The sequence below is a fragment of the Scyliorhinus canicula genome, chromosome 7, assembly GCF_902713615.1.
Source record: "Scyliorhinus canicula chromosome 7, sScyCan1.1, whole genome shotgun sequence".
In the NCBI taxonomy this organism is placed as follows: domain Eukaryota; kingdom Metazoa; phylum Chordata; class Chondrichthyes; order Carcharhiniformes; family Scyliorhinidae; genus Scyliorhinus; species Scyliorhinus canicula.
The window spans coordinates 31,702,401-31,723,866 of record NC_052152.1 but is presented as its reverse complement, the minus strand read 5'-3'; the positions used below and the strand labels follow the sequence as shown (position 1 = coordinate 31,723,866).

Below are 21,466 nucleotides of genomic sequence, written 5' to 3'. Positions count from 1 at the left end.
CTGTGAAAAGCCCCTTGCCGCCACACTCCGGCGCCTGTTCGGGTACACAGAGGGAGAATTCAGAATGTCCAATTCACCTAACAGCATGCCTTTTGCGACTTGTGGGAGGAAACTAGATCATCCGGAGGAAACACACGCAGACACAGGGAGAACGTGCAAACTCCGCACTGGAAGTGACCCAAGCGGGAATAGAACGTGGGACCCTGGCGCTGTGAAGCAACAAAATTGTTTGGTTTTAAAGGAAGGCCTCCCATTCAGTTGCCACAGCACAGACACTCGGCTGCATTATGGACAGCCTGTAAATGAAAATATGAGGGCATCTTGAAACAGGGATTCAGCTTGTGCAGTGGTGCCTAACCCCATTCACACTAGCTATCCATACATAGCTTCAATTGCCACCTTGGGTATACTGCAGGAGTGCCATCAGCTGTCCAACATTGTCTGAGAGTCATTTTTAAACTGGATCAAAATGTATATCAGAGGAAGCATGACTAATTCTTGATTTGAACAACTCTTTTAATATGATGTCAAATGAATGGAATCTTGAGCTTTATTATGAAAGTACTGACAGAATCATTTTTTTCATACTGCAGGAGAATTTGGAGAAGTGTGCAGTGGACGTCTGAAGCTACCCTCCAAAAAGGAGATCTCAGTAGCCATCAAAACACTTAAAGTTGGTTATACCGAGAAACAAAGGCGAGATTTCCTGAGTGAGGCAAGCATTATGGGACAATTTGATCACCCAAATATCATTCATCTGGAAGGAGTGGTGACAAAATGTAAGGGATCGACTTTTATATAACCAACATTTAAAAAAAAATATTCTCCATATGTCTTCAATTGGATAGACAAGTGAGCAAATGAACTTCCCTATGGCATGTAGAGAAATGTTTGACTGTGGAATAGAGGATGCCAAAACTTATTAATACCATTTGCCACTTCATTGCCAATACCAAAGCCATATGCATTCTGAATACTTTCACATACCTAACTGATCTGACATGAACACTTACAATGGAATGCCATTTAAAACAAAGGAATGTCCCAAACTGATCTCATTCGTGCACCTATGCTGGGTTTACTTTTTCCAAGTCTCCCTCATCTTCTGGACCTGGATTTCTTCATTGTCCTTTATAGGGATTTGATTTGCAAGTTTATCTTTCCTTGGTTGCTCCATGTCCACTAGGCTTGTGTTAACAGGTGAAGACAGTGGAAAAACATCCAATTCAATTCAACTCTATTACTGTTTTGTTCAGTTGTTCGTAGGTGTTAACCGAACTGGTCCCTTAATACCAGAGTAAAGTAAATTTACACACCTCGAAAAAAAAACAAGTGTGAACATAGGAAACATTATACTTGCTGATTTCAAAGTATATGTTTGATGATTCAGATGGTATTTTACAGCTCTTGTCTTGAGAAGACATAAGACATCTCGGGACGGGTTCTCGTGTTCCAGCTCTTGTGGATATTGGAGCACAACGAGTACAGGAAAATTTGTGCTCGAAGGCCATCTTCATTTTCCCATCCAATTCCATTAATGAACAGAACATGCACATGTACTGATCCCTGCGTAGTTTTCCTATAATAAGCCAGCAATTCGATTATGCGAGTGCATTAGGGAAATCTTCCCTCAGAGTTAATCCTGGAAGAGTTTGAATCAGTGTGGTTAACTTGACATAATAATAATAATTGCTTATTGTCACAAGTAGGCTTCAATGAAGTTACTGTGAAAAGCCCCTAGTCGCCACATTCTGGCGCCTGTTCGGGGAGGCTGGTACGGGAATTGAACCCGCGCTGCTGACATTGTTCTGCATTACAAGCCAGCTGTTTAGCCCACTGTGCTAAACCAGCCCCTTGCATCGCTTTCTTCCCAGAGACCAATGCATCATGTCCCTAATGTCCCTCTTGCCAAAAGTAATTAAGATCACGGGCACAATTTAACAAAAGAAAGTCCTGTTTTGGGTGCAAATCGACCCAGCTATCAAAGAGACTTTGTTTTTTTATTGTTTATTCATAAATTCATAAGATATAGGAGCAGAATTAGGCTATTTGGCCCATCAAGTCTGCTTTGCCATTCGATCATGGCTGATCTCATCCTGCCCTTAACTCCACATTCTGCCCATTCACCATAACCCTTCAACCCCTCAGCCCCTTACCAATTAAAAATATGTCTAACTCCTTAAATTTACTCACTGTCCCAGCATCCACTGTACTCTAGGGTAGTTATTGTTAAAGGCACAGTAACAGCCACAATGCCATCAACACAGAGCTTAAACAGGATAAGACTTGTTAATTCCAACATATATCACATTGCATTTTTCTTTTATTTGTGGCTTCTTTCCTTTAGGTAAGCCTGTCATGATTGTTACAGAATACATGGAAAATGGTTCCTTGGACAGTTTTCTCAGGGTAAGCAGACCGATGACTCACCAGGTGCAGCAGTTCAAATGAACATCTTACTCATAGGCTTCAAACTTCACTGAAAAACTTTATCCATTGTCTTTCAGAAGCATGATGCCCAGTTCACAGTCATCCAGCTTGTTGGAATGCTTCGGGGGATAGCTTCTGGTATGAAGTACCTGTCTGACATGGGCTACGTGCATCGGGACTTAGCTGCTCGCAATATCCTTGTCAACAGCAACCTGGTGTGTAAAGTGTCTGACTTTGGACTCTCCAGGGTCCTTGAAGATGACCCTGAAGCTGCGTACACAACACGGGTAAGAAACTATCCTTCTTCTCAGCTCATGCCTGTGATCCTGTCTCTTGTTACATTTCAGTGTAATATTTCATATCTAGATAAATAATCAAGACATAGAGTGGGTAGAAGCTGATGGTTCACTCAAGCGATGTGGCCCTAACAGGTTGTGTTTTTGACCTGTGTCCCTTTGCTGTAAGGAGTAAGATTACATGGCAACTGCAAAAGCACAACTGGTACATAATCTTAAATACAAAATAAGCTTATCTTCTTTGTGCAATTCCTCTCTCACCTCCAGGCCCAACCTCTCTCTCTCTGTACACTGTAATCTCACCTGTCATCCTCTCATTTATCGATAGCATTGTGGTGTGTGCTCCCTAAGCTTTCCTCTGTTGATCCTTCCAAGCTGCAAGTGTGCAACAGTCTTCTCCTCCTTGCTGCATCTCTCTCTCCCTTTTCAGGTACCAATGCCCAACAGGGCATTGACAGCCACTGACTTCCATGTGTTGGCTCATGGTTATGTTTGGCAGGGTAGTGCAGTGGGTTTGCCATTATCTTCTGTGGGTCCTGACTGACCAGAAGGCTCTTATCATAAGTGTACTGCCATAGGTGTATTGGAAAGATTTACGCGGTGATAGTCAACCTGTTTGGCCACTTGACAAACTCTCCTTCCATGGCTAGCAAGTGCCAGAGACTTGAACCTGGAGCTTCTACCTCAGAGGTAGGGACACTACCACTGTGCCACAAGATGCGAATATTATTGCACCAGATTGTTCAAATGAAGAGTCATCACACCACCTTTGACTTGTTAAAAATTTGTTCATGGGATGTGGGTGTTGCTGGCTAGGCCAGCATTTGTTGCCCATCCCTAATTGCCCTTTAGAGGGCAGTAAATGTCGACCACTTGCATTCTTTCTCAGAGAGTAAGAAAACGTAAAGAAGACTTGCATGTGCATTTAACATCTTTAATAACCCCAGGTTGCCCTAAAGTGATTAAAATCCATTGGAATACTTTTGATGAATAATCATTGTTGCAATGTAGGAAATGCAGTGGTCAATCGGTGCATAATACAACTAGAATTAAATTAATGACCAGATTGTCTGTTTTAGATTTTAATTGAGGGATAAATGTTAGGAAGGACAGCAGGAAGAGCCTGCTTGCTCTTCCTCTAATAGTTCCATGGAGTATTTAGCATCAACCTGAGAGGGTAGGTGATACCTTGGTTTCACTCCTCACCTGAAAGGCCACTCTCTGCCAATCCAGCACTCCCTCACCAAACTACTACCAGCCAAGGCAATTGGCAACTGAACATTGTTGGTATCCTGAGATCCTCAGTCTTTCCTTTACAGCGTTTGAAAATTAAAAGCTGACCATACCCAGCATTATTTCTTTCTTTGCGACATTTTCCGGCTTGGTTGTGTACTGCACAATTGAGCTGGCCTTTCACTTAAGCTTGTCAACCTAAAGTCATGTTCTGTATTAATAATGGTGGAGCTCGTCTTCATTGGCTGGATATTTAAATGTTGTACCCCTCTATTAGAATGAACATCTCCTGCACATATGGCACAAGAGGTTTCATAACATATAACCTATTCACTAAAAGCTCAAAGGTGACTTTTTTTAACATAAATTTTTTATATCCCGTGTATTTCCCTTTGTATGTTAAGGTAGCAAGGATCACAAATTTCAAAATATTTCATTCCTCCATGAACATTTTCAATCTGCATAGATATAAATCTATTACTACTTTCCTTTCATCAGAATATAACAATGTCACATGGTGCATCACCTCAAACCCAGACATAATTCATATGCTTCATAATAGTGTACTACCAATTAACCTCTTGTGTTATCCATGGGAAAGCTCAGGTACATGAACAGTGACCTGAGAAAATTGCTTGAACTTCATTAACTCCACTGGCTTACATAACCTTTCAACAATTATCTGGATAAGAAAAGTAAAATATATCCTTCATCAGCTCTGGATAAGAAAAGTAAAACATATCCTTCATCAGCTCTCAGATTAATGAACATTGTTTTATCAATTTCTATAAGACCATAAGACATAGGAGTGGAAGTAAGGCCATTCGGCCCATCGAGTCCACTCCACCATTCAATCATGGTTGATTTCAACTCCATTTACCCGCTCTCTCCCCATAGCCCTTAATTCCTCGAGAAATCAAGAATTTATCAATTTCTATAATCAAAGTTTTGCTTTGCCAATTCTTGTGTGCAAACTCCATGGACCCCATGCTTGGACACTATCATTGAAATAATTACTCTTCATCTGTAGTAACAATATCAGCACTGATTCAGCAATACTCAGCAAACATATGAGAAGTTTGGAAATCTTGAGAGGGTTTCCAGAACCCAGCCCCAATGTGTGTGCATTCCATCTGTCCCTGTGATTTTCCCAGATGCAGCTAAGAGATCACCTCTCTTAGAGGGGGGTTAGAAAAGACGTTATTAGCCCCCAGCTGCTGGCAGGAGGCTGCCTCAAGATACTGCCCAACTTTGGCCTCAGCAGGGGCCCTGTTTGACAGCCAGAACTGATAACTAGAAGATACCAACGGCAGCCTCCTGCCCTCAGTTAGTCTCTCAAGTGCTGTGCACCCGCCTACGGCAAGATCACTTGGAGGGGGAAATACAGCAGGGAGGCAACCTGAGTTGCGACTCTTGGAATTTGCTTGCTGCCCTGCCTTCAAACCTGTCTCCCCAGAGCCTGGAAGATTCCACCCAATGAGTTCATGTTGTTCATTATTTGAGTGAAAACTGGGTGAAATACAGTTGGAGGAATGTCGTACAAACACATTAAGCTAGAACGTTACCAGCAGTAGTTCTCAGCCTTCATTCCTCCACATAGTAGAATAAGGGCTGCAAAGAACAAAGAAAAGTACAGCACAGGAACAGGCCCTTCGGCCCTCCAAGCCTGTGCCAACCATGCTGCTCGTCTAAACTAAAATCTTCAGTATCCCTCTATTCCCATTCTATTCATGTATATGTCAAGATGCCCCTTCAATGTCACTATTGTCCCTGCTTCCACCGCTCCTCCAGCAGCGAGTTCCAGGCACCCAGTACCCTCTGTGTAAAAAAACTTGCCTCGTACATCTCCTCTAAACCTTGCCCCTCGCACCTTAAACATATGCCCCCTAGTAATTGACCCCTCTACCCTGGGAAAAAGCCTCTGACTATCCACTCTGTCTATGCCCCTCATAATTTTGTAGACCTCTATCAGACCCCTCAACCTCCGTCGTTCCAGTGAGAACAAACCGAGTTTATTCAACCGCTCCTCATAGCTAATACCCTCCATCCCAGGCAACACCCTGGTAAATCTCTCCTGCACCCGCACCCTCTCTAAAGCCTCCAGATCCTTCTGGTAGTGTGGCGACCAGAATTGAACACTATACTCCAAGTATGGCCTAACTAAGGTTCTATACAGCTGGAACATGACTTGCCAATTCTTGTACTCAATGCCCTGGCCAATTAAGGCAAGCCTTTCAGTGACCTGTGGACCTATACACCTAGATCTCTCTGACTGTCAATACTCTTGAGGGTTCTACCATTCACTGTATATTCCCTACCTGCATTAGACCTTCCAAAATGCATTACCTCACATTTGTCCAGATTAACTCCACCTGCCATCTCTCCGCCCAAGTCTCCAAACGATCTAAATCCTGCTGTATCCTTTGACAGTCCTCATCGCTATCTGCAATTCCACCAACCTTTGTGTCGTCTGCAAACTTACTAATTAGACCAGTTACATTTTCCTCCAAATCATTTATATATACTACGAACAGCAATGGTCCCAGCACTGATCCCTGCGGAACGCCACTAGTCACATCCCTCCAATTAGAAAAGCACCCTTCCATTGCTACTCTCTGCCTTCTATGACCTTGCCAGCTCACCTCTGATCCCGTGTGACTTCACCTTTTGTACTAGTCTGCCATGAGGGACCTTGTCAAAGGCCTTACTGAAGTCCATGTAGACAACATCCACTGCCCTACCTGCATCTATCATCTTTGTGAACTCTTCAAAAAACTCGATCAAGTTAGTGAGACATGACCTCCCCTCACAAAACCATGTTGCCTCTCGCTAATATGTCCATTGGCTATTCTCCAGTCCTCCAGGACATCAACTGAAGACGGTGAGGATCCAAAGATTTCTGTCAAGACCTCAGCAATTTCCTCTCTAGCCTGCTTCAGTAAAACCTGCAGTTGAAACTTTTTCTCAAATCGCCCATTTGAAACAGTTCACAATCATGATTATTATTATTAAAATGAAGGGCTGGTTTAGCTCACTGGGCTAAATCGCTGGCTTTTAAAGCAGACCAAGGCAGGACAGCAGCACGGTTCAATTCCTGTACCAGCCTCCCCGAACAGGCGCTGGAATGTGGCGACTAGGGGCTTTTCACAGTAACTTCATTGAAGCCTATTCGTGACAATAAGCGATTTTCATTTTCACTTGCTTCCAAATGGGAGTCGATCCTGTCTCGAAGAATTCTCTCCAGTAATTTCCTTACCACTGACGTAAGGCTCACTGGTCTGTAGTTCCCTGGATTATCCTTGCTGCCCTTCTTAAACAAAGGAACAACACTGGCTATTCTCCAGTCCTCCGGGACATCACCTGAAGACAGTGAGGATCCAAAGATTTCTGTCAAGGCCTCAGCAATTTCCTCTCTATCCTGCTTCAGTAAAACTTGCAGTTGAAACTTTTTCTCAAATCGCCCATTTGAAACAGTTCACAATCATTATTATTATTAAAATAAGTGCTAGATTGAAGCACTGTATTGGGTACGGCTCATTTAGGGAAGATTCTCATGAGAATTTATATCAGCAAAGTCTGAAGGATATTTTTAACCTACGAGTGTACAAGTAGAATCCTACCCAGAGATTTTTGTCCGACAGGAAAGTTTTGTAAGATGACACAGCGTCTTTAAATCATATTGTAGGCTTTTGGGTAAGTTGCTGAACATTTACATAGGATGTACAGGTAAGTACAGCAGAGATAATCACTGAAAGAATCTAGCACAGTTAGTCAGGTACCTGTATCAATAACGTTGATCAAGTGTTCCAGTTCAGGGCTCATGATTTGTTAATTGGTTTTGTGTAAATCACCAACCGTTGTCTTGCACCTCATTATTGCTCAGTTTTGCGATTTGTCTCTGTCTTTTGGCATATGACTCAGTGGTCCATTGGTCAGGTCTTAATGTTGGAACGAGGACTCCGAGCATAATTTTCGATCAAGTATACACGAATCTCGATGAAAACAGTGTGCTCAACCAGTCACTCAGGCAGCAGGAGGAGAGGCCTCGGAGGTTTCTGCCTATCAGCTAGCAATATTAAAGAAACTGGCAAAAATCATGATAGTAATACAACAGCAAGGTATTGAGATCTTGTGTAACTGCAGCTTGCACATGATTTCAACATTTCTTATAATATTTTCTTTTACTATCACTCCCCTATATCAGGTTTTCGGAGTCAGAAATACACATAAAAATACAAAGAGATGTCAGTAGAGCAGTGCAGTTTGATGTCATTTGAATGCTTTCAAAACATATTAAAAAAGAATCCCAAAACAGTTCAGATTGTTCAGCTTCGATTGAAGAAGATGCATGAGTAGAGCAGATTTCAAATCCATTGTTGTCACATTTGCCACAGATAACTTTCAGATAAAATCGCTGCTGTAAAATGCAGACAGGAAGAATTGAAACTTCTGGATAAGCTAGAGTGATACACATACTGTTCCAACCTGTCATTTTCAAAATGCTTAACCAATTACCACTCCATTTGGACATAAGCAAGGCGATAATAGTATCACACCAACAACACCTCCAAATATTCGTAGCAACCAGCGAGATCACTTTTCCCGAGGTGTCTGTCGTCACTATAGATGCCTCGAGCTGCAACGTTGTACTCTGCCACTCACAAGTTGAAATCGCTCTGCATGCTATCGGAAACAAATACTTTAATTCCAAGAGAACAGAATGGAATTTCTTGAGTCTGCTATTAAATGAAGGTTAAGTTAGAGTTAAGCAGAGAATTTCAAACTATCAAAGCACAAAACAAAGTTATGGTGAAATTTTAAAAAGCTAAATAGAAGTAGGATGACATCTGGAGTGAAGTTAGTAGTGATGAAGGTGATGACAATAATTAGCACTTTGATTTATTTCTGTAGTGTTTATTATTCCTTCCACTTGAGCTAATATAACAATGGCGGTGTAAAGTCATTTTTTTTCTCTCGTATCCGATCAATCCATACCACAGATTAATTTATTTATCTGAGTGGCTTGAAGATCGGGGCACTGATGAGATTACTCATCGATCAACACCCCTTCTTGATTTTCACATAATCACAGAATTGTTACAGTGCAGCAGAAGGCCATTTGCCCTATCGTATTTGTGCCGGCTCCCTGGATGAGCATTTCACCGAGTACCATTCCCCTGCCTTCTTCCTGTAACTCTGCACGTTGTTCCCTTCCAAATAATTATCTAATTCCTTCCTGAATGCCTCGATTGAACCTGCCTCCACCACACTCTAAGGCAGTGCATTCTAGACCCAAGCTGTATGCATTGTGATACTCTTTTTTTCTCATTTGGCTTTGCTTTTCACACCAATTGTCTTAAATCTGTGCACTCTGGTTCTCCACCTTTCGGCCAATGGGAAATTTCTCCCTATCTGCCCTATCCAGGCCCCTCGTGATTTTGAATACATCTATCACATCTCCTCTCGGCCTTCTTTACTCCAAGAAAAAGAGTCCCAACTTCTTGAGTCTATCTTCATAGCCCATGGCTTTTGATGGCATGTTACGCTTGAACATTGAGCTGAACACATGATCGAGATTACCAGGCTGGCCTCTGACCTTTGAGCTTTTGATTATCTGTGGGAAAAGTCTTTCAGAGCAGGTTTAAATAAATAAAGCCTGTTTTGTTTATGGAAGTTGTTCCCACTTCTGAAATAGAAGGCAGGAGCTGGATGAAAAGAGGGAAGCGGGCAAGTAAATAATGGCAAAACATTTCTCTGTTCCCCAATCCAACTGGAGAAGGGAAGCCAATAGAACGTTAGCATTTATTGTGAGGGGAATCGATCACAAAAGTAGGGAGATTATGCTTCAGTTGCAAAGGGCATTGGTGAGACCACGGAGTGAATTCTCCATTGCCCGATGACGTGATTGGGATTCCTGATCAGGAGGAGAATGGAATGTCGCCGGGAAAACGGGTAACTATTTCCGATGCTCCGAAACGCCACGGCCGGCTTCAGCGGGATACCTGCTCCACGCTGGCAGGAGGATCAAAATCAGCGATTTGCATTCATTTCAATTTAATTAATGGGGTGAAATGAGGGAAAGCTAGATGAGGGAATGATAGATAAACAATCCACCAAGCACCATACTCTGGAGCAATACATCTGTCAATCACTGGCTAGTGCAATGTGTTGCTGTGTGAAATTGAATGCGGTTTTGCATTTCAAAGGCTGTCACGGGATTTGAAGCCTTTTTATGTATACTTGGCTTTTGAGGAAAGCTCTGACACTTGCAACAGTTGCTGTTTTAAACACTTTTCTGAGGCAGCAGACACTAGGGAAGGGGAAGTGAATATACAATGAACTTTCACTGCAATGTCTGGACAGCTCTTCAAATTTAGGGCAGGGGTCTCTGATAGTGGTGACAGATGAGGGGGTCTGATGGGAGTGACGGAAGAGAATCTCTGAGGCAGGCCTCTAACGGGGGCGTCTGATGGAGGCATCTGTTGGGGCATCTGATGGGTGTCTCTGATGGATGTGGACTGATGGGGGTGCTGTGGCGGGGGTCAGTGGGGGGGGGGGGTGTGGCGTGTCACCCTCATGCCTGCATGGTGTGGGGGAGATGACTCATTATTCCTGTGGTGGGGAGGGAGGATGCCCTCCTTGTAAGCAGGGTGGTTGGGCAGGATTAGCGTTGTGAGGGGGCAGTGGGCCTGCCATCGGATATTGGGATCGGGCTGCCCAATCAATATGGCGGACTGATACTGGCATTCTGAGGGAGTCCGGCAAGCTCTCCCAATGCACATATTTGCATGATTAAGGAGAAAGACACACCTGGATGCCATTCTGGACCCCGCTCCCAGCATCAGTGGGGACCAGTCCCGATTCTACACTGGCGGAAGAACTTAGTGTCCAGGATAGATAATCCAGGCCCACATCAGGAGTATTGTGTACAGTACTGGTCTCCTAATTTAGTGAAAGCTGTAAATGTGTTAGAAACAGTTCAGAAAAGGTTTACTAGACTGGTATCAGGAATGGGCAGATTGCCTTATGGGGAAAGAGTGGAGAGGTGACGTTTGGAGCCACTAGAGCTTAGCAGGGTACAGGGCCGGCCCAAGGCACCGGCAACTCGGGCAGTCGCCCGGGGCGCCATGTGCTCGGGGGCGCCAGACTCGGGTCCCGCGCATGCGCAGTTGGGCCGGTGCCAAATGCGCATGCGCGGTGGCCGCCCTCCCCCAGGGCGGCCCCCTCCGCCCCCCCCCCCTCGGGCCCGCCCCCGCGCCTCGGGCCCGCCCCCCTCGCCTCGGGCCCGCCCACCCCGCCTCGGGCCCGCCCACCCCGCCTCCGCCTCGCCCCCCCCCTCCCCCCCGCCTCAGGCTCGGCCCCCCCGGCTCCGCCCCCCGGCCCCGCCCCCCCGAAGGGCGCCGAAGTTCAGCTTGACCGGGGCGCCAGCAACCCTAGGGCCGGCGCTGGCAGGGTAAGAGGTGACTTGATTGAAACTTTCAAGATCCTGAGCAGTATTAACAGGGTGAATGTGGAGTGTGTATTTCCTCTCGCTGGGGAACCTAGGACTAAGGATCACTGCTTGAAAATAAGGGATCACTCTTTTTAATGCAGAGATAATAATGGTAATCTTTATTAGAGTCATAAGTAGGCTTACATTAATGCTGCAATTAAGTTACTGTGAAAATCCTCTTGTCGCCACACTCCGAGGAGAATTTAGAATCATAGAATTCACAATGCAGAAGGAGGCCATTTGGCCCATCGAACCTTGGAATGAGCACCCTACCTAAGCCCAGACCCTATCCAAATAACCCAGTAAACGCACCTAACCTTTTTTTGGCCACTAAGAGCAATCTATCATGGCCAATCCACCGAACTTGCACATCTTTGGACTGTGGGAGGAAACTGGAGCCCTAGAGGAAACCCACGCAGACATGGGGAGAATGTGCAGATTCCGCACAGGCAGTGACCCAAGGCAGGAATCAAACCTGGGTCCCTGCCACTGTGAACCAACTGTGCTAACAACTCTGCTACCATGCCACCCAAAAGACTAATGTTTTCTGTCAGAGGGGGCTGAGTTTCTGGAACTTCCTCATCATCAGAAGGCAGTGGACACAGAATCTTTAAATATTTTTAAGGCAGAACGAGATAAATTTTTGATTAACAAGGGGGTGAAAGGTTATCTAGGGTAAGCAGGAATATGGAGTTGAGGTTACATCAGATCAGCCATGATCTTATTGAGTGGCAGGGCAGCTCGAGGGACTGAATGGCCTACTTCTGCTCCTAATTCGTAAATTCAGAGGAAAGACTGGTGGGATGCTGGAGAAAGCAATGCTTAATGAATCATCCTGTTTAAAGTTGTTGTCAGCAATCCTGCCCCTCAACAATAGGAGTATGAAAGGTTGGAAAAGATTAAAGAAAGAAAAATTGGGCACAATTTCATGGAAAGGAAATAGAGTCCCATTTTGAACTTGTTTATTAAACGGGACTTTGCTTCTTTTTTTGGCCTCAGTGAGGAACGCCCCACTGAGGCCACACTAAGACTAATTTCCTGCACAAAACGAGCTCAGCTCACCAGTGGAGGAAAATGGCACCTGGATCTCAGGACCCACCACTGCTGCCTCTTGACCCTCCTAACAACCCAACTTACCAATTAGGGGGTCCTCGATTCCCCCTCGTACCCCACCTCATAAGGGGAGGACATCCCCGGGTCTGATCCCCAGTATGAGCAAGATGCCACCTGGGCACCTTGACACTGCCAACCTGGCACCCTGGCAGTGACATACCCTAGCAGCCTGGAGGTCTTGCGAGGCGTAACGAGCATCGTAAATCTCACGAGAGGCCTCTTTTTTTTAATAAATTTAGATTACCCAATTATTTTTTCCAATTAAGGGGCAATTTAGAGTGTCCAATCCACCTACTCTGCACATTTTTGGGTTGTGGGGGCGAAACCCACGCAGACACGGGGAGAATGTGCAAACTCCACACGGACAGTGACCCAGAGCCGGGATCGAACCTGGGACCTCAGCGTCGTGAGGCGGTTGTGCTAACCACTGGGCCACCGTGCTGCCCTCACGAGAGGCCTCTTGTGAGATTCAGTGGCTTTGTCGTGTCCTGAGTCTGGCGCGACGAGGCCGGTAGATCATGTCCATTAACTTATTAAAACCATAATTTAAAATTATAACAATGTGCTTATTTGGTATTTCATAGCTGCAGAGCTCGGGCTAAAATGTTATCTTTAGCATTCACTGTCTGAGTCACAGCAGAGAAACTTTCCTAATATGGCCAGAGCAGTGAGAGAATTGAATAGTACTGAGAATGTTACTGTTTGAGAGCACGAATGTAGTGGCTAATTGCAGTGAAGTGCGAGGAGGAGAGAATTGTTTCTGTTCACAGAGGATAGAGAATGCACCAAACCATTCAAAATTACATGGACATGGTGGAGGAGCAGTACATGAGGAGATGTAGGCTTACCAGGAATTCACTGAGAAATACTGGATTTTACCAGAACATTGGTGGCAGGCTTTGAATGGAAGAGCAGGTAGAAGGGGAGTGGCAGGAAAATGGAAGGGAACTGCATCGGGGGGGGATCCTGGTCACATTCCCAATGATGGTTTCCCAATGATGGGCGGGGATTGGCTGTCCATTCCCATAGTCATAGGGCCAGATATTCCCCTTTGAGGAAAGAATCGCAAGTCAGCAGATCTCTGGGCATCATATTCCTGCCTCCTGCCCAGCAATGCCCGCCCACACTTTCTTCCTGGTAGGGTGGGCTGGAGTTGGATCTGCCACCTTCAGAAGCAGACTTGAGTTGGGAATAGAGATGGACAGTTGCTGAGGCAGGCAGTTAGAAGGCCCGTATCCATTCACTGGAGCATTAACCCAGTTCTGTCTATGAGCATTCAGCATCTCCTCCTTATGTCTCACCCCCATCCACTCCTCGCCCATCCCCATGCTCTGTCGATACTTCCCATGACTTCTCCATTCCCACATGTCCAGAATCCACCATGGACAAATCTCAAGCCCTATTTGAGCCCTGAAGACATCCGGAAGTCTTTGCGATGCTCATGAAACTATCAAAATAAACCAACATCCATTCTAAAAACTTTGCAATAAGCCATAAACCTCTTCAGGAGCTCATAAAATTGTCAATCAAACATACAAACTCCACTTGAAAAGTCCTTAATCACCTTAACTGATTATAAAATTGAGAAAATGAACAGTTATTCAAAAATCCCTTCAAAAGACCATAATCCCTTCGGGGCACATGAAATTCTCAAACACACGGTCATTGAAACTCCACTGGAAAAAATATAGGTCAGGATTTTCTGGCCCCAATGTGGCGGATGCTGCCACGATGGATGCGGTGAGCCAGCCAAAGGTCCATTGACTCCAGAACCAGGAAATCCCACCCTTCATCTACTTAAGTGGACATAAAACTGTCAAAATAAACAAACAGCCATTCAAAAACCTCTTCACAAAGTAATCCTCTTAGGAGCTATCAATCTGAACAAAGCCCACAGTCTCGTTGAAGCTCTTTACTCAGTAATGTTCATGCATCACTGAGCGGGTCATCATCAATTGCTGTCTCCTGTCGGCCGGCGGGGGTGGGATGAACATAGAACACTACAGCGCAGTACGGGCTCTTCGGCCCTCGATGTTGCGCCGACCTGTGAAACCATCTGAAGCCTATCTGACCTACACTATTCCATTTTCATCCATATGTCTATCGAGTGACCACTTAAATGCCCTTAAAGTTGGCGAGTCTACTACTGTTGCAGGCAGGGCGTTCCACACCCCTACTACTCTCTGAGTAGAGAAACTGCCTCTGACATCTGTCCTATATCTACTACCCCTCAATTTAAAGCTATGTCCCCTCGTGTTGGTCATCACCATCCGAGGAAAAAGACTCTCACTGTCCACCCTATCTAACCCTCTGACTATCTTATATGTCTCTATTAAGTCACCTCTCAGCCTTCTCCTCTCTAACGAAAACAACCTCAATTCCCTGAGCCTTTCCTCGTAAGACCTTCCCTCCATACCAGGCAACATCCTAGTAAATCTCCTCTGAACCCTTTCCAAAGCTTCCACATCCTTCCTATAATGTGGTGACCAGAACTGCACGCAGTACTCCTGGTGCGGCCGCACCAGAGTTATGTACAGCTGCAGCATGACCTTGTGGCTCCGAAACTCAATCCCCCTGCTTATAAAGGCTAGCACACCATATGCCTTCTTAACAGCCCTATTAACCTGGGTGGCAACTTTCAGGGATTTATGTACCTGGATGCCGAGATCTCTCTGTTCATCTACACTACCAAGAATCTTGCCATTAGCCCAGTACTCTGCATTCCTGTTACTCCTTCCAAAGTGAACCACCTCACACTTTTCTGCATTAAACTCCATCTGCCACCTCTCAGCCCAGCTCTGCAGCTTATCTATGTCCCTCTGTATCCTATAACATCCTTCAGCACTATCCACAACTCCACCGACCTTCGTGTCATCTGCAAATTTACTAACCCATCCTTCTACACCCTCTTCCAGGTCATTTATAAAAATGACAAACAGCAGTGGCCCCAAAACAGATCCTTGCGGTACACCACTAGTAACTGAACTCCAGGATGAACATTTGCCATCAACCACCACCCTCTGTCTTCTTTCAGCTAGCCAATTACTGATCCAAACCGCTAAATCGCCTTCAATTCCATACTTCCTTATTTTCTGCAATAGCCTACCGTGGGGAACCTTATCAAACGCCTTACTGAAATCCATATACACCACATCAACAGCTTTACCCTGATCCACCTGTTTGGTCACCTTCTAAAAAAATTCAATAAGTTTTGTGAGGCATGACCTACCCTTCACAAAACCGTGTTGAGTATCGCTAATCAACTTGTTCTTTTCAAGATGATTATAAACCCTATCTCTTATAACATTTTCCAACATTTTACCCACAACCGAAGTAAGGCTCACAGGTCTATAATTACCAGGGTTGTCTCTACTCCCCTTCTTGAACAAGGGGACAGACATTTCGAGATAGAGAAAAATGACTTCATTCAAAGGATTGTGAATCTTTGGAATTCTCCACCCGAAAGGGTTTGTAAATGCTCCATCATTGGATCGCTGGATTGGACGGGTCTTTGCTCCCTCAGTGAAATGTGGGATATTGGGAGCTGGTGGGTAAATGTAGCTGAAGATTGTATTGAACAGTGGACGGGTCATCGATCTTGCTCCTATTCCTTGTGTCCCATGTTCTCTCCTGTAGTTTGTGTTTCTGATTTGATTGTAACCTCAAATATGGATGGGGTTGGTTGAAGTTCAGGTGGTTGGTTATCCACCTGTTCTGTTTCCTTTGTTATCGAAGAAGCATGTTTGTTCATTTGGATATTGTCTTGTCATTTACCTGCACTTTTTGTGCTTGTCCAGAAACAGTGGGCTGGATTCTCTGGTCCCCCAGCCTCGTGTTTCTCAGCACCATGCCATTCACTGATGGCAGGATTCTCTGTTCCCGCCACTGTCAATGGGATTTCCCATTGGAGACACCCTACGCCACTGGAAACCCACAGGCAGGGTTGCGCTGCCGAAAGGACCAAAGAATCCCAACGGCAGGAGAATTCCAGGCAGTGTCCCTGTTTTGATGTAATACAGCTTGCAAGTCATAGAATAGGGCAGCACGGTAGCATGGTGGTTAACATAATTGCTTCACAGCTCCAGGGTCCCAGGTTTGATTCTCAGCTTGGTTAATTGTCTGTACGGAGTCTGGACATTCTCCCCGTGTGTTCATGGTTTTCGTCCGGGTGCTCCGGTTCCCTCCCATTGTCCAAAGATGTGCAGGTTAGGTGGACTGACCATGCTAAATTGCCCTTAGTATATAAAATTACCCTTAGTGTTGGATGGGGTTACTGGGTTATGGGGATAGGGTGGAGGTGTGGGCTTGGGTAGGGTGCTCGTTCAAAGAGCTGGTGCAGACTCGATGGGCTGAATGGCCTCCTTCTGCACTGTAAATTCTATGAATATCTGTTGCATACCAGTAGCTCTAACCTCTTATCCACTTATCCAATGTTCAGTCCCAGTGATTTCTAAACCCTGAAGTGTTTTAATGTATATTGATTCACATGTAGCCTGTTCGATCCAAAAACGTTGCTTTCAAACAAAAGGGTAATGGTGATTGAAGCATCGTGATTTGGCCCAAGGAAAGGGCTTTGTCTAGTACGTTCTTCCTGCCAGCCTGACATCCACAATAAGATGAACATCACCCAGCTATTTTGATTCCCAGCACATTACTTGCCATCTCCTTGCTGGTATGTCACCTGCAGCAGGAGAATTGATTTGTTTCAAAACATCTTTTACATCTGTTGCTACCTTTCAAATCTGTATGTCCTGTGCTCTAAAGATGGTCATATTTAGATAGATAGATAGAGAAATACAGCACAGAACAGGACCTTCGGCCCACGATGTTGTGCCGAACTTTTGTCCTAGGTTAATCATAGATTATCATAGAATTTTGGACACTAAGGGCAATTTAGCATGGCCAATCCACCCAACCTGCACATCTTTGGACTGTGAGAGGAAAGGCACCCGGAGGAAACCCACGCACACACGGGGAGGATTTCTGCCAGGCCCTCTTTTAAGTCATGCACCTTTTTCTGGATCTTTTTCCAAATGCTCCGCATGGTGAGATGGTGTTGACCGTGCAACAATGAACTGCCGTGTTTCCGACCTGCATGATAATGGCCCGTCTCTTCCACTGAAAACAAATCAGCACAAATCCATTCTCGTTCTCACCTGCAGCTCCAGGACGTTGCCACTGAATTATTTTCTTTTAACGTCCTCCGTGGCCAGACGGATTCATCAATGATCCATGCTTCATCGCTGGATTATCGAGGTTTTTGACATTTATTGTAGTTAGGCGCCTCATTAGCTGCTTGAGAAGTGTTAGAGGATCGTTATTGTGGATGTGCCTGATCCATTGTTGCTCATGAAGTCCCATTCTCACAGATCACATGTGTACAAGCTGCACTGTCTTCTGATTCTCTCTCCATTTTGTCACTCCCTGAGAGAAACATGCCTTGCCCTTTCCTTTCATGCAATGAACATTTTTGGACCATATATTATGATGTTTCTTTGGGAGGCGGGGGTTGGAGCGGGGTGTAAAAGGGGCTAGAAAAATAGGTTTAATTTGGAAGAAAAACAGCAAAGTTGAAATGATAACAAATAGAGAGAGATTGGGGGAAATTAAAATAGGAAGTGCTTAAGATGTGCTTCGTTTTAAAAAAAATTAAATTTTAGTGAAATTGTTCCAAAGCATTTATTTTTATAGCTTAGGGCTAAAGTTACAGTAATAAATCTACCCCTGGCAGTTGAACCGCTTTCTTACCATAATGTTAGCATTAGCCCAACAATGTGTAAATGAATAGCTTTAAAAAAATGTTTGGCCTGATGAACAGACGCTTTCTTTGGACCTGCAGTCTATGGGTTAAAACTATAACAAGCAGGGGCGGAATGGTAGTGCAGTGGTTAGCACTGCTACCTCACGGTGCCGAGGCCCCGGGTTTGATTCCGGCCTGGGTCACTGTCCGTGTGGAGTTTGCACATTCTCCCCGTGTCTGCATGGGTCTCGCCCCCACAACCCAAAGATGTGCAGGGTTGGGTGGATTGGCCATGCTAAATTGCCCCTGAATTGGGTAAAAAAAATAATTTCAACTATAACAAGTAAAACAGCCCACTGATTATAAAATTCTGATTTAAATATAGCCTTGCATCTAATTACTATGTAAAATAGTGGTTCTGTTTAAAATAGGCTGAAATTCTTTGAGGAGCAATAATAAAGAGGAATGAACTGCTTCAGAAGGAGAAATAGTTGACAGATCTGTAAAATATTCAAATTGATTTAGTCAGTTTGACATCCAGCTGTGTTATCCTTACCGTATTGTGATTTTATCTTCTGTATTTGAGAGCTGGCAGAGGATTCTCCGCACAAACATCAGGCTGAGGCCTTTGCTCCAGCAGCATTTAATTCCACAAACCTCGGGCGAAATTCTCTGACCCCCTGCAGGGTCGGAGAATCGCCCGGGGCCGCCGAAAATCCCGCCACCGCCATGGCAGAAATTCTCCGGCACCCGGGAATTGGCGGGGGCAGGAATCACGCCCGGCCGATTGGCGAGGCCCCCTGCGGCGATTCTCCGGCCCGCGATGGGCCGAAGTCCCGCCGCTGGGAGGCCTCTCACGCCGCCGTGGTTTGAACCGCCGTGGTTTGAACCACCTCTGGTGGCGGCAGGATCGGCGGCGCGAGCGGGCCCCCGGGGTCCTGGGGGGGCGCGAGGCGATCGAACCCCAGGGGGGTGCCCCCATGGTGGCCAGGCCCGCGATCGGGGCCCACCGATCGGTGGGCCAGTGCCGTGGGGGCACTCTTTTTCTTTCGCCACTGCCTCCACCATGGCGGAGGCGGAAGAGAATCCCCCAGCGCGCGTGCGCCGGTGGAGACGTCAGCGGCAGCTGACGCACCAGCGCATGCGCGAACCGGCGAAGGCCTTTCGGCCAGCCCCGGCGGCGGGTGTCAAAGGCCGCTGGAGCCGGTTTGGGCGCCGATCGGTGTGGTGCCAACCGCTCCGGCACGGGCCTAGCCCCTCAATGTGAGGGCTTGGCCCCTAAAGGTGCGGAGAATTACGCACCTTTGGGGAGGCCCGACGCCGGAGTGGTTGGCGCCACTCCACTGCGCCGGGACCCCCCGCCCCGCCGGGTAGGGGAGAATCCCGCCCCATATTCTTCCCCAGGACCACGAATCTGCGAGTCATCAATAATTCTGTCACGTCGCAGCCTTTCGGGCAGCGGATGGGCAACCTGTGGCCTGGCGGCGATGTGCGGCCCTTCAGCGTTCTGAGTGTGGCCCACAAGACATTTTGTTGCCCATTGTCCATGGGCAGGGTTTCCACATTTTACTGATTCCTGACCACAAAGTGTTTTTCCTTCCGGTACGACTGAAGTGATACACTCGTAAAGCAAGGGCAAGTCAAGTAGCGTGCATGCTGATTGCTCGCAAAATCGACGGTGAGAGTTGGGGGAAATTAAAATAGGAAGTGCTTAAGATGTGTCCAAAATGTAAATTTTTTTTTTTGTTTTTACCATTTGAAGCTGATGTGAGTTCAATTAACATATAACTGATTAAGCATTTTCTATAACTCAGCATGTATTAAATGTATTTAATCTTATTCATGATTAGTGAACAAGTCTGATTTCAATCTTGCGGCTCACTGGGATGAAGGAGGGTCACTCATGTGGCCCACTCACTGCTGAGGTTGCCCATCACTGCTACCGGCCTAACTTTAACATCATCTGATCATCACTTTGTGATTTACCTGGCCTTCAGTTCTGTTCTGTGATTGAAGTCAAATTGTGTCAGGTATTAATGTCAGCGTGCCTTATGCAAAATCTTGGCACGTCCTTTAAATGAAGTTATCAAGATGCTTTCGAAAATAAATGGGTTAATATTTCCATTTGGGCAGCACGGCAGCATTGTGGATAGCACAATCGCTTCACAGCTCCAGGGTCCCAGGTTAGATTCCGGCTTGGGTCACTGTCTGTGCGGAGTCTGCACATCCTCCCCGTGTGTGCGTGGGTTTCCTCCGGGTGCTCCGGTTTCCTCCCACAGTCCAAAGATGTGAAGGTTAGGTGCATTGGCCATGATAAATTGCCCTTAGTGTCCAAAATTGCCCTTAATGTTGGGTGGGGTTACTGGGTTATGGGGATGGGGTGGAGGTGTTGACCTTGGGTAGGGTGCTCTTTCCAAGAGCCGGTGCAGACTCGATGAGCTGAATGGCCTCCTTCTGCACTGTAAATTCTATGAATCTATAAATTCTATGATAACAAATCTGGAGGCCAGTCTGGAAAGTGCATGGTCATCATCAGTACGACATGGTAGAAGAGGCCAGATTGTGTGACAGTTGTGCACGGCAAGGCAATGGGCCAAGAGCTCTCAAACAACAGATTGCACCCTGGTGGTCGGTGCCTATAGTTAGAGAGAGCGACACAATCGGTGAGATTCTCTGGTCCCCCAGCCGTGTGTTTCTCAGCAGCGCGCCATTCACTGGCAGCGGGATTCTCTCTTCCTTCTCGCTTGTCAATGGGATTTCCCATTGAAGCCATCCGACACCGCTGGGAACCCCGTGGGTGGGGGTGCTTTGCCAAAGACTTCCGGCTAATGGGTGAGAGAACGAGACCCATCGCGAGTAAGAACGGAAAAATTTGACGTTTCAGCCAAAACACCATTCGCTTTACCATTATGTAGTCCTAGTGAGGATGAGTGGGGATGGAAGATTTTAGCCAATGCCTCAGTTCAGAAGGAAGGGGTAGACCAAGAAGTGGCAAAATTCCCCATACCTTGAGAGGCTGGTGATGGTGTCCTTTTGAACTTCGATTTGAGCTCCTAATTGCAGGTTGCAGCTCACGAAAGCTGTATGATTGACCTTGTCTTAACTTCAGTGCGCAAAACACAGCTGCACTATGAAACTAATATACTTTAGGAAACATTTAAA

General features: G+C 45.8%; 1 protein-coding gene across 2 annotated transcripts in view; it reads left to right on the top strand.

The window, feature by feature from the left end:
- The window catches only part of epha3 (eph receptor A3), a 299,166-nt gene that overhangs the window by 242,347 nt on the left and 35,353 nt on the right, over nt 1–21,466 (top strand). For both annotated transcript variants that reach the window (XM_038801693.1, XM_038801692.1), the window contains exons 11-13: nt 594–779; nt 2,348–2,409; nt 2,508–2,717. In XM_038801693.1, coding sequence (XP_038657621.1) covers nt 594–779; nt 2,348–2,409; nt 2,508–2,717 — 458 coding nt within the window. The remainder of the gene's footprint in view (nt 1–593; nt 780–2,347; nt 2,410–2,507; nt 2,718–21,466) is intronic.